Source organism: Engraulis encrasicolus, unplaced genomic scaffold (assembly GCF_034702125.1).
Source record: "Engraulis encrasicolus isolate BLACKSEA-1 unplaced genomic scaffold, IST_EnEncr_1.0 scaffold_26_np1212, whole genome shotgun sequence".
Classification (NCBI taxonomy): Eukaryota; Metazoa; Chordata; class Actinopteri; order Clupeiformes; family Engraulidae; genus Engraulis; species Engraulis encrasicolus.
This window is the reverse complement of record NW_026945555.1, coordinates 848,994-862,798: the sequence shown is the minus strand read 5'-3', so window position 1 is coordinate 862,798 and position 13,805 is coordinate 848,994. Positions and strand designations below refer to the sequence as shown.

General features: G+C 40.9%; 1 protein-coding gene across 1 annotated transcript in view; it reads right to left on the bottom strand.

Moving 5' to 3' along the window:
• Positions 1–880: 880 nt before the first annotated feature.
• Positions 881–13,805, bottom strand: part of LOC134442923 (NACHT, LRR and PYD domains-containing protein 3-like) — a 48,082-nt gene continuing 35,157 nt past the window's right edge. Inside the window, exons 6-9 of the mRNA XM_063192885.1 lie at positions 2,866–3,758; positions 2,354–2,407; positions 1,269–1,540; positions 881–1,044 (exon numbers count right to left, since the gene is read on the bottom strand). Of these exons, the coding sequence (XP_063048955.1) occupies positions 1,281–1,540; positions 2,354–2,407; positions 2,866–3,758 (1,207 nt within the window). The 3' untranslated portion in view covers positions 881–1,044; positions 1,269–1,280. The remainder of the gene's footprint in view (positions 1,045–1,268; positions 1,541–2,353; positions 2,408–2,865; positions 3,759–13,805) is intronic.

Genomic DNA, 13,805 nt, shown 5'->3' with positions numbered 1-13,805 from the left:
GAGAATCAATGAAGTCCCCTTAGCGCTGTAGATGGCGGTAGCGCACGTCTTGTGAAACACCTCAAAAAGAGAAGAAGTAGTAGGGGACAACGCCCCCTTAGGAGACCCAACTTGAACACACGCTTTTGCATTGAGTGGGCGTGTTTTGCGTTATCTTGGTTTGATTCAGTATTTTTGCTGTAACTACTCTGAGGGGTCCGGCCCGGCCATCAGAACCCTAGTAGAGCTTCTTGGTCTTCAGAACTCGACTCTTCTCACCGTCAGAACTAGAACTAGCCTGAGGGGAAAGTGCATAATGATAGCCCAGTACATCCTTCAGTACCAGTAGATCACTGGACACTCATGGATACTCCGTTCAGGACCACACTGGACACGGCACAGGGCAGGACGCTGGAGAAAGATGGATCGTTATCATACGTGACTTTGATGGCACAACATGGAACTGCACGAGCAGCTCCAACACCATGCGCCCCTACAGGTCAACAAGTGAGTACTAGCTCAACTGCTGAATGCTTCTGGAATGCAGGTGGAACACCACCAGCTGTGTGAATATAATGAAAGGCATTATAATAATGACAACAATAATAGTAACAGTAACAATAATATAATATAATATAATATGATATATAATAATATAATATAATATAATATAATATAATATAATATGATATATAATAATATAATGCACTATGTACAGAAAGTAAGTATTATCATACCTATCCAACTACTTTCAGTGTCACTACTGAAAAACAGAATTTCAGACATTATGTTAGCGTAGTTAGATAGGCGACCACTAGTAGGTAAGTAACATTAGAAATGTCATTCTCTTCGAAGGTTCATTCTCATCACCATCCTCCCATATGCTTGGTTCACCTTAGAAGCAACCCCTGTGGCATCACAATTCTCCAGTTGGTTTAAAGCCAGTTGGGTCAGAGCCCTGCACAGTCCCCTTATCGGACAGGTACAGCTGACACCTCTCCAGCTGGTTGGAATCCAAACCATCCAGAGTCCTGAAGAGGTAGTCCAGGAGATCAGCAGGAACAGCTGTTGAAAAAAAGACCAAATGGTGGAGGATACTCTTTAAAACAGTGGTTTGTTAAGAAGAGTCTTGAGACCCACAATGTTGTTACGTTGTGACCCATTTTTTGTCACACTGTTGGTAACTATAATCAACTTATTCTAATAACCAAAAATATAACCATGCTTTTGATAACGTACATACAGCTATTAGTTATACATCAGCGTTTGAAAATTAAGGAGGCCCTCACCTGTTAAAATAATTACTGCCGCTGGCTTATTTCCTCCATGAAGTGGGGCTCTACCTCCATCAGCACCTCATACAGTTTGTCTTTGGCTCCTGCTCTACCACAGATGCTGCTTAGGAGCTCCCTCATCTTGCCCTCGCTGGTTGGTTGACTACGGATCTTATTGTAGGTCTCCCAGGTGATGACGTCCTCCTGCCGCAAACGGTCCAGAACTGGATCCACATTGGAAACTCCATTTATTAGCTGAACGAAGTTCTTGTCGATGAAGTGCTTGTCTGTGGAGGGAGGAGAGAAGTTGAAAACGTAGTGGACTTGTGAGGAAAAGAGAGAGATGACAATTATGTGTAGCGGTGTGTTCGAAGACAGCTTAGCGTTAGGTGAAGCTACAGTGAATGTATTGAAGGGCAGGAGAGCCACTGGGGTAGCAAATGTGTGATCTCTACGGCAGTACAGTGTTGCAAATATGTCGAACATTTTGTGTTTAACACAAGTGTAACATCATGAAACGTGCTAAGAAAAGCGGGCATTGATTTCCTGTACACATACTGTATATACTACTATAGTTCTCATTTTAGACTACGAAATGTGACTGAAAGAACTTGAATCAAACTTGAAGAAGAATGTTTTGTGAGCTCTGTGTTTATACAGTCTATTTCCAATTGATATGAAATGTCATCACACCTGTTTCTCTTATTATGTAACATTATCCAACATTTTCCAACTTGGGGCCGTCTTGAAATTTTCACAAATGGCCGGGACTCACCGCTGCTCAATGAACAGCACAGCTCAAATGGATAGTTAACAGCAACACAACAACTATTATTCAGATTTAAAAAGACCACTTGGACTACTTTCAAGGCCTACAGTTGGAGAGTCACTGCATTATGCCATATGTTTTTGTAATCCAAACCATTCCCGTCCCCAGATGTTCAGCCACATGAAAGGAAGGTGATTTCCATACGTCAAATTGCTACAGAATTTGTACATTTCCATGTTAACGTTAGGAGCAATGTGTCTACAGTATGTAGGCTATATGTAGTTTAGTCTGAAATACAAAAGGGTAAAAAGGGGTGACAAAGATGATTTACCTCCAACCATGTATTTTGATGCACTTTCAGAACTGCTTCCTCTTGAACCTGAAGCTGAAACAACAAATACATGAAAATGTTGGCTAAGCGATCATAATGTCTGTTTATTTGGATCTGCCGGACTGGTAATCTGAGTGTTTTCCTGGTTGGCCGACAGTCCTCAGGGGCTGATTGCTATTCATTCGTTTGTTTGTTTTTTCGTGGAGAAATTTAGATGGGTCGGCCCATTGATGATCTTTAATGTAGACAGTGGACAGTACAAATCATAATATCATAGAATATCCTACAGTCTGCTTATCTGGATCTTCTCTTGGCCTACATATACGTACATAAATGCATGCATACATAAGTACATAAATGCATGCATACATACATACAGTACACAAATGCATACATACATAAATGCATACGTTACATACATATTCACATACATACATACATAAATAAATACATTCCATACATGCATACACATACACGTACATACATATACACATACATACATGTACACTTACACTTCAGGTCGTCGCTGTCGATCGTCCTCTTGCAGACTGTCTCTCCGTTCTCTTTGACGACCTCCACATCAAAGGTGTCTGGGTGCTCCATGGGTGTTCTGTCTGTGTGCTTCATTTTAACCTCACAGTAGTTAGACGTGGAAAGAGGCAATAGGTTCATCTTTTCGGGTTGGATCACCGGCTTACACGACTGACACAATGACTTCACATGCACACGAACACTAGCATCTTGCCGGAGAGGGCCCACTGCACCTGGTTTGTCGATCCTCACCCCCTTAGGTGTATCTTCACCCTCCTTCTCTTTCTGTTTGATGGCCTGGATGTGAGCTGGGTCATTCGGCACCAGGTAGACGTGGAGCTTCAGAGGAGAAGTACTGGTATAGAAGAGCAGCAGCTCACAGTGGACAGTGGGAGGGAACAGATATTCCACAACACTCCGCACCGGCCCCCAGGGAGAGAGGGAGGGCTGGACAATTCTGGTATGGTGTCGGGTCAGCTCACACACCTCCACACACACTCCGCTGTCATGACCATGCAGAACCCTCACAGCATCACGCACAGATACCTTATCATCCCCCAAACACAGGAAATGAGGCAGGTGGATCTCCTCCAGCTCTCCTGATGTGAGCTTGATGTCCATCAGAGGACCAGCTGGACTGCACTGCATGTGGGCCAGCTCTTCAGAAAAGACATACCAGTCCATGAAGTGGTACTGCATGTTGATTGGACCAATACACGACCAACGCAGACTGGACATTGAACACTGATAGCTCCCTGCAGAAGAGCTCAGACTGTAGGTTGAGATGTTCTTCTCTGTGGAGACTACAGGCTTCACCAGAATCCAGTGACTGGTGTCTGGAACTTCAGCACAGCGTTCACAACCCCTCTGTGTGCTATCACCGGGGCAGACAGACAGACAGACAGACACACACACACTCGAGTTGAAACAACCTCAACAAGCAAACCAGCTGTTGCACTGTGTTACTTTACACAAAAGTAACTGTACTGTACACACTGTACAGTATAATACCATTGCACCATCACACCAGTCTGTGTCAGAAACATGATATCAGAGCATGTGAATGGAGCTGAGCGTGACTAAATTACCACTCCCCATTCAGGAGGATGTTCGCTCATTCGCTCTGCCGCTCAAAGTTGCGCCAGGATAGGGCTGAGAACCGATCAGAATTTTTCGGTTTCGGTTCTGGTTCCAGTACTTTCGTTTCGATGCTGATTCCTGACGGTGCCATTTTCAGTTCCTATCTTATAAACACTCCGGATGACGAACTTTTTAAAAATCATAACCGACCACTGAGCCTCCCTGATTATCCGGTTGAAGTATCAGTGAAGTTTAAAAGTTGTTTTAAATCGAGAACTATGATCTACAATCTAAACCCAACCCCATCCATTTCGTGCTGCACGTCTTTGCCTCCGGTGAAAGATGTTCTCCCAGCTATGAGAATCTACGTGAGAAATCAGAATAATCTGCAAGGCACTCTGAATCTCTGCCTCACAGACCTGGCAGCTAGAACAAGAGTCGTAGGCTAATAGAGGTGACGTGAAATATTTTTGATTCTCCTCCAATATCTGCTCTATCCTATTCGCTCCCCTTCATGGCCCGAGAGGGACACGGCAAGAAAGTCAGGTGCATTGCAACAATTCGCCCTGCTACAATGTAATTGTAAAACAGCTGTAACTTTTCACATTTTATATGTCTTTGTCCATTTACACTTATGGCAGTAGTAGGCCTAGTATGTATAACTGTAGTAAGACAAAATCCCCCAGCATAAAAAAGTATTTGCCAGGTCAAAAGCTTCGGTCCATAAATTATCCCCACGGCTGTCGTTACACTGATGAGACTGCCACACCCCCTCTTATTCCAGGAGCCCAGAGCCGTATAGGGCTCTGCATCAGCTAGAGGGTCTTGCTTATGAAACTACCTGCCAGTACATTTTATACCAAGAATTCAAGTTCCTTGGAAATACGAGCTCTCATTCTCAAGCTTCGGACCGAAGGCGTGGGTGTGCGTTCTCTTTGCATCGCAGCATCAGTTCAAACGATGTTCATGGTAAACGCACAGTCAATCGTGCGAATTTACCTCATCACAAACTGAACAAGCATGAAGTTTTGCATCAGCCCCAGACAATTTGAGCGACAAAACAACAAGGGGGAACACATATTTAATTTTTACGCTGTACACACTCATTTTGAAACCATGCCATGTGTGGGGATTTTGGCCCATCTGTGTTAAATGGAAAAGCATGGTGTACTGTCTGACCTGTCACTGCCATCCTGTTGAGTGTGAGGAATTGGCATATTGAAATTTTTCCGATTTTGGGCTTAACCCTATACTGCACGGTGTTGCCATATGGCAACATACCATTCTTTTGGCATTTCCTGGTATTTAAATATAAATAATAGACACTGATTGGTTTTCATATTGAAACTGTGGCCTTGTTTTATCCAATTATGTGGTTTCTTGACATCACCTGACACCACACACTGCCCCAGGCTCGCTCTTTCCCTCACTGTACATGAGCGTGTGTCCTTGACAGATTGCTCTGGCATTGGCCAAGATTTTTCACACTTTTTGCAATATTTACAAAATTTAAAAAATATATTGGGATGATCTATAGTCAGTCATGATCTGTTTTCATCATTTGTTTTGTTTTCAATTAAAATTATTTCCATTTTATGTTGAAAAATAGGTATGTTGCCATACGGCAACATTGTGCGGTAATGGAACAAGACGGTCAATAGGGAAAGTGTATTGATACAAATACCCAATTCTAATTGATTGATTAATTGATTTATTTATTGATTTATTGATTGAATGATTGATAACTGATAATATTTATATAATTAGTGCAAATGGCAGTCTGTAATGAACATTAAAAATGTTATAATAGGTGTACAGAAAAGCGAACAAGGCCTATGCAGCCTCCCCAGACTGCCAGAGGTATACCACAAAAATCCCCAAACCCCAGATTAGAGCATAAAGCTACTGTCATCTTGACCATTTGAAGCCTCCAAAATGTTTTGACTTCATGTGTATGTTATAATTAGCCTAATTAGCACACAACGTTTGTGCAAATCTGTCAACCCGATCAAAAATTATTGTACAAAGTCAACCATTTTGAAAGTCAGCCATTTTAAAAGCATAATCTCGACATTTCAAACATCTCATAAACCAATTATATTATTAACACACAAGATTTACTGCAAATCCCAGCACCCATTGAAATGTTGTGGCGTAAACAAAAGGTAGGCCGTCTCGAAAGATTGCCAACTTCAAAGTCAGCCATCTTGAAATTCAGCTATCTTGAAAGCACTGGCCTCACAATTTTACATGGCTTATTTACTCATTATAGAGTGTTATCACACAATGTTTAGTGTAAATCCAAGCATCCATTCAAAAGTTATGACAAATAAACTGTCGGTGATGTAGAAAGATGCCTGGCCCACAAATCGGCCATCTTGAATGTCGGCCATCTTGAAAGTGTTGGCTTCCAAAATTAAATCAGTTCATATACATATTATAGACAGTTACCATACACATTTTTGTGCAAATCTATGCACAGATATTGTGTTAATACCTAATATATTCATTGGTGGTTGGTCAAAGTAATACCACTGAAATACTGTTTTTCGGGGATATAATAAACAGTATTCACTTGTTCTCTCAGTGGCAAAAATGTGTTAAATAACTCCCTTGAACTTGTGGGTAAACTTTCAATGTTTTTCTGAGATAAAAACAATTATATTTCTAGAAAATAATCCATAATGTTGTATGACCCTTGTTTGGTCTTGGAGGGAAAATGTACACTGGATCCTTTCCGTAACTGCACAATGTTGCCATATGGACCATATGCAACCTAAAAGTACCCCCCCAAAAAAATTTTTTTTGAAAAAAAATGCAAAAATGTCTTAAGAAGTTCATTTTATGTGACAAAAACCACAGTTAGATTTTTTTCCATGATGGGATAATAATGTGTGCAGTATAGGGTTAAAATCAGGGAGTTTTGCCGTTTTTTGAAGCTGACAGGTATGCTGTTCTAGCAAAACTTTTTTTTAAACAATGGAAGTTTGTTATGCACGCAGTGAAGCACTGGGTGCGCTCTGTAATAATACCAACGAAAACAGTATGCACATAGAATAAATAAACCCTTCAGTTTCAATGATCCACGTTACAAATATGCGAGCCGTCGCCAAACAAAGTCTCTCGCGGCCAAAAGTGACTGAGCTCACCCAATGCTTCTGGTGTGAGTTTCCTTTTTATTGAGATGAAGTCGAAACTTTGTTATGAATCCAAAAAGTCAGAAAATGCATGCACATCAGTAGCCTAGGTGCTGGACAAAACACAAGATAGCTAACTAAAGGGAAATTAAGATCTGCATCACTGATGCTTCATGGTCGAGGGAGAGTCTGAAACGTGCCATTCAATTCATGGGATCATCAAACAGTATTGCGGACCTTTACTTTCCTCACGCCCATGTAGGCCTAACCATCTGCGTAAGAACTATGTGTAACCGGCAGCCTGTTGGCTGCTCATGGCCACCGTAGTTGCCCCTCTGGTTGACACACCCCCTAGGTAGCAGGTTTGTTAATTTCCAGTAATTAGCTGTTCATTCATAAAAAGGGCGCTAGCCCGCAGGTTAGACACAAGCCCTGCTGTCACAACGCTGCCCCGGCCCTCGCTGCTTTAATTTAGAAGCGCTCTGCTTCTGCAGTTACTAAATGCTTTCGGGTAGGAAACTACTAAAGGTTTAGTCTTGAGGTTCCTGTTGCTTGAGGGCATGCAGGTTCAGGGTTGTCATTCTGCTTGGTCCCCGCTGCAATCATTGGAGGTATGTTTTTATGTTTATACCCTTGCCATAGTGTGAATCTGTTGTTTATCTGTATCCAAAACTCATAAGAGTTGTTTTATAAACAGGGTAGCCTCCGCAGCGCACCCAAACGCTTCCATGTAGGCTACGGAAGGTTTGGCCTAGAGGACCCGAGAGCAGTGCCATTGAGTTTTTAAACGTGCAAGTTAATAATTCATGTTTTTATTTCAACCTGTGTTGACTGTTATATTAAGGCAACAAGTAAATGTTTCAACTGTCCGACTTGCTTCTGGATAGTGCCCTACTAGTTGTTGAACTATGTGTGTCATCATGTTAGTAGGCATCCACTATGATGGCTAGAGATGCCAGATGTCGTTGTGTGTGCCAGCCTGAATCACACGAAGGTAAATTACAATGTATATCTTGAATGTGTGTAGTTTCATAGTTGCATGCTAGTGATTTTAACACTGTGAGCATTGTGAAAACCTGTAAACATGCAGCTAATTAGGGCTGTCCCAACTATTCGGCGTAATCGATTACGTCGATTGTGTAAATACTGTAAGTCGGCGTGGTCAACATACTGTCGATTATGTGATTTGCGCAAAAAAACAAAAAACAAAAAAAAGTGATTTGCGCGAGCCGCGAGGTAGACATGCTAAACAGAAGCGGAGAGAATGGCAGAGGCTGGACGTCCGAGGGTGTCAGTCTCAGACGAAGATGAAGGTAGCAGTGGCACCACTTATCAGCCCAATAAAAAAGTGATTTGCGCGAGCTGCGAGGTACGTGCTGAAACAGAAGCGGAGAAAAGGGCAGAGGCGCTGAACGTCCTAGGGTGTCAGTGTCAGACAAAGATGAAAGTAACAGCACCACTAATCAGCCCAATAAACGGACAAAGACATAAGTGTGGCGATATGTTAAAGACAAGGCACAAGACTTGGTCGTGTTTCTCTAGGAGACTGACTTACAGTATATGAAGGGAAGGTTTTTCAGATCGAGACGCGGGGTAAATATTTCATGCTGCTTTGTATAAGTTACTGTCGCTGTGCTGGCCGCGTGCATGGCAACGATAGGGAGATATAGCACACTGATTCTTGAGAAAGTGGCTAAAACAGGTTGTAATCTTGAAAGAAAAAAACGAAGTGAATTACAAAATAATATGGTATATCCTCGTAGACAAAGGTCTTGGCTTTTCAGAAATGCACAAGGCCAATCTCCCCATTTTCCATTTTTTTCAGAAATCAGGTTTTTCTCCGATCATACCTTGTTTTTTGTCAACACCGTCAGACACAATGAAAAGCAATAAAAAGTGTATTGATTTGGTTGCATATGTATCTGGAGTTTTTAAGTGATTGGTTCACACATACACCTTTAAATGTTGAAAAATCACTTTCATTCTATTTTAATACTGCTTCATGTGTTCTAATTTAAAAATATGTGCTGTCAGACGATGCTTTCTTAATGGCTAAATAGATCAAACAATTTTTTGTAATTTCACAAATATTCGTGTAGGCTTAAATTTGCTATTACTTTGATAATTCAACAACTACAAAGGAAAATTTTGTAAGCACATTCATTTAAAATGTCCAAAACTCCTTCTTACGGTGGTGACTTAAGAACTGACGGTGGTGACAGTAATCTGAAGGTGGTGAAAGTGACCTAATTATTACCTACATTTAGCAAAATAAATAGCTCTCTCAAGTCAATGACATCTAGCATAAACACTTTATTTTTGTGTGTGCACAGTATGTTTGTGCATGTGTTTTTTTCTTCATTTGTTAGATACTCTAGGAAGTAGGCCTAGATTATTGAAAATGTGGCATAAACAGGTTTTAAGTTGTTCAAATCCAAAATATAGAGGTGTGCAGTGAATGTATTGGCCAAGCTCCCCATGTTTTACATTTTTCATAAAATGGGCTCTTTCTTGGTTTTGTCACCAGCGTCAGACAGAATTAGAAGTACAAAAATAAGTTTACTGTATTTAAGTGAATTACTTTTACAATTCAACATAATTGTAGATACTTATTGGAAGCATATTCTTAAAACTTGTCAAAAACATGTAAAACACATGCTTTTTAGATGCGTCCAGCATCTCTATAACAGGGTCTGTCTGTCCGTCCGTCCGTCCGTCTGAAACGCTTTCATTAAATTGTTGTCCGTCTGAAACGCTTTCTTTAAATTGTTCCTTCCTGTGGCCACAAGGCGGCAGACTTGCCATTTTGGACCGGAGCGAATGCGTGCAAGCATAGCCTTTCTATACTAAACCGGATGCTAACGTTGGCGAAAAGTAGCCTAGCCACAGGCTAACTGACAAACGTGAGGCCAACAACTCAGCCGATCGTGATGTACGCCACAAATAGACCAATCGACCTCATATTTAGACACTACAATGTTGATTTCTGCCTTCGATTTTCATCAGTTAAGAAATCTAGCGTCGGATTAACACATTATTAAGGTAGTAAAGCGAGTTGCCGCCATGTTTGTTTTCCAGAATCACCCGGGTCGAGAGCTCACGTGCAGCATTCTGGGTAATTGAGTTTCACGTTATTAATGCAGACAATGCGTGTTTTTTTAAAAATGCAGTGAGTTTAAAAAATCAAACCAACTGCCATTTGGAAGGGCAATGGTGCTTTTCGTTGCGCTCAGAGAGAGTACAGGAGAGAACGCGTCTTTCGTAATTGCTTTGCAGTCGTGTGCATTTGATAAACTCTGGCACGGAAGTTCACTGCTTTGTGCCTTGACGGTGAAGCTGGTATTGAAGGCCATATTCACCTAAAGAGTCAACCCATAAGCGCATGATTCACCCAAACGGTTTTATTTATTTATTATTTGTCGATGTTTAGATTCTTTCCCACATGCACATAATGCTGAAATGGCGTGATACTAAAGATTGTTAGGCCTAATAAATGTCTGGTAATTTGTAATGTAGCCTACTTCATCTAGGCTATGTGAAATTTCAAATCATAGCCTATGGTTCTTTTCCAAATCCAAGAATGATGATAAGCTTATTATACCCTAAACTGCAAAAAATAAAGCCATGTCTCGCCATTTTGCTGCCTTGCTGCCTGCCACAATATTTGGAGTGTCCATGATGACCAATAAACAAAAAGTACATCCTCGGGGGCGTTCACAGGTTTGGAGGAGGCCAGGGGGGCGTTTGGGGGTAAAAAATGGCATAGTTGGAACTGGCATAGAGGGACGCATCTGTTGTCCGCCTGTCAGCCTTGTTTGTGAACTACATCAGATTTCACCACCGTCAGGTCTTGTGACAAAAAACCCTCCAAATGCACCTCAGTGGAGGCTGGAGTATAAGTTTGGGTCACAATTATTACTAACATGTATGGTAATGTTTCATTAACCAGCACAATTTAGTAAAATATGGAACAAGATGATGAGCGGAACAAAATCTGACGGTGGTGACATCTGACGGTGTGAGACAAAAACACTCTTTTACATATTGTGCATTTTTTTTTCTTAGGGGCTTCATGACGCTTCTGAAAAAGTATATATAATTAACATTAATGTAACAATAATACTATTAAAACCCCCGACGGTGTTGACAGTTTATGGTTGGGACAGTACCAGTGTCCAAACAAATTATCAAATTGAGGAGAAATTAGTAAACTTACAGGAGCTTCAGTGATGGTGAAGTACTCAGTAGATCTGAAGGTTTGAAAAGGGGTCCTAAGTAATGACAATGACCTTGCGCATATCTGATTTTATTGTCTTTTTTAAAAAATCTGACGGTGGTGACTAATATGCTGGACACACTTTGAGCAATCAGAAAATAGTAGTAAATATTGCTTTACACGCACTATGTGCATATCTGCAGAACCACTTCAATATGGACTTTCACATCATGGTGATATTATTCAATAATATCAGTGATTTTTACATTTTAAGTCAATTGAAATGATGATGTCTGTCCTTGGGACAGCTGTTTTTACAGGGTGTGGGCAGGTTTATAGCCATGAAAAGTAATAAAATTACACTTAAATATTTCAAACGACTGTACATTTATGTAACAGACCCCTGTGTCTTTACCTGGATTAATTTTTGTTCATGAAAATGTAGTTTATTTTCAACAGAATTGGCAGTTTATTGCAGAGACATGTTTTAGCCGCTTTCTCAAGAATCAGTGAGCAATGATTCGTAATGTCCCTGTTATAGACGCAGTATTCAACACCTTGAGGGTGACAGTGGTCGGGGTGTTTTTAGAAGAGCTTGTATACAAAGTAAAAAGTAAATGAAGACAAAAGAAGTGTGCATATTCCGTCCAACAGCGGGAGATGTGGAGTGAGAAGACTGTGGGCCTGACTCAGACCAGTCTCGTGTCCCTTCTTCACGGTGCAATACTGTTTGTGTCGACTGCAGGTCTAAATAAATAGTAATACTATTCTAATAATATAATAATACTCATAATTATGTCGTACTGGGTCTATATTAGCAACAGAAGGGGGAGTGGGACCAGCTGGATTTTGGTGCGTCAACGGAAACACGTGGACAGAGTAGCCAAGTTCTCTAGGCTACTCATAAAATCTCTGGTAGCCTTCACCCTAACCTATAGTGGTGGCCCATATTTTTTTTCCTCTTTATATATCAGTAAATGTAGGATAATACTTGATTTGAACTGAAACACACACACACACACACACACACACACACACACACACACACACACACACACACACACACACACACACACACACACACACACACACACACACACACACACACACACACACACACACACACACTCACTGCTGCTGGTGTACTTGATAGACCTATTTTAATATTTATTTTTCTTCAAATGCTACTATTACTATGTCAGAACGCTATAAAGGACTTTTAGAAAAAGCACAACAAAATACCTCCTCTTAATGTATGTTCTCTACAAGTCTTCTGTTGTCCAGTCTTGCACTTCAAATGTCTGTATGAGCACTGTCTATGTCCATACTGTCTTATGTCCATGTATGAGTACTGTCTATGTCTATACTGTCTATGTCCTTACCTAGATTAGTCTATGTCTGCATGGGAAAGCAAGAAACGTAATTTCAAATTCTTTGTATGACCAGTGCATGTAAAGAAATTGACAATAAAACCAACTTGACTTGAACTTGACTTGACAAATAGATATTATATTAGGCCTGTATGTATTATAGTCTGTGACTAATTTATAAAATGTCCCCTTTTTTAGAAATCATTGTCCTAATAGGCCCTAGGTGCACTCTGCTTTATTTGTCTATTATTTTTCAGGTCAAAGTTAAGTGGCATATCACAGTTTTCCCTTCAAAAAAAAAAAAAAAAAATCACGACTATTCGAAAAATAGTTGATAGACTAATCGGGAGAAAAATAATGGTTAGGGACAGCCCTACAGCTAATTGTGATTTTGTTCAGCAGGGCAACGCCACTGCTGCTTTGCCTATCCTACTTTTACTGTTGTCAACCCAGTTATTGCCCTATTTGTCTTGTTTGTTATTTTGAATTCCTGCTGTTGGCTGGGTAGGTAGTCTACTGACTGCCACCTGTACCTAAATTCGACCTATTGTAGCCTAGGCCTCATTCAGCCTTTTTGATCTTTCTATACCCTGGGCAGTTTCACTTGGCACATGTCCTTAAATTTGTAGTGGTAAATGAGCACCATAGTGTTTGCTGTGCAGTGTCGGTGCTTTGTGTGTGAATAACTAACTAGTGTGTCTGAATACTCACAAGGATATAACCCCTTTTGAAGCTGCCCTAGTGGGCCTATGTTAACTTGGGTGGCAGCCTTTGCTTAACCCCTTTGTGTGCCCTATGTAGCAGCAGCATATTTCTGTTTTTTTTTTTATGTTTGTTTATGTTTCAATAAATATTGACCTTTTGATGCAACTGGAACCCTCACGTCTCTGCCTTTTCACTCACTTATCTGTGTGCGGGAAACCCTCTTGTGCTAAACCTGGTCTAAGAACCATTGTTATACAAGTATATCTGGTGGTGAAAGGCCACCAGTGGCGTAGTCGTTGTAGTAATCCTGTGTAGGTTTACTAGAAGTCCCCTAGGGGGCACCGTAGGATTGCCATGGACTTTTGTAGTCTGTAACAGGCTTACCTACCCAGAACAATGTAAGCCCACGATGG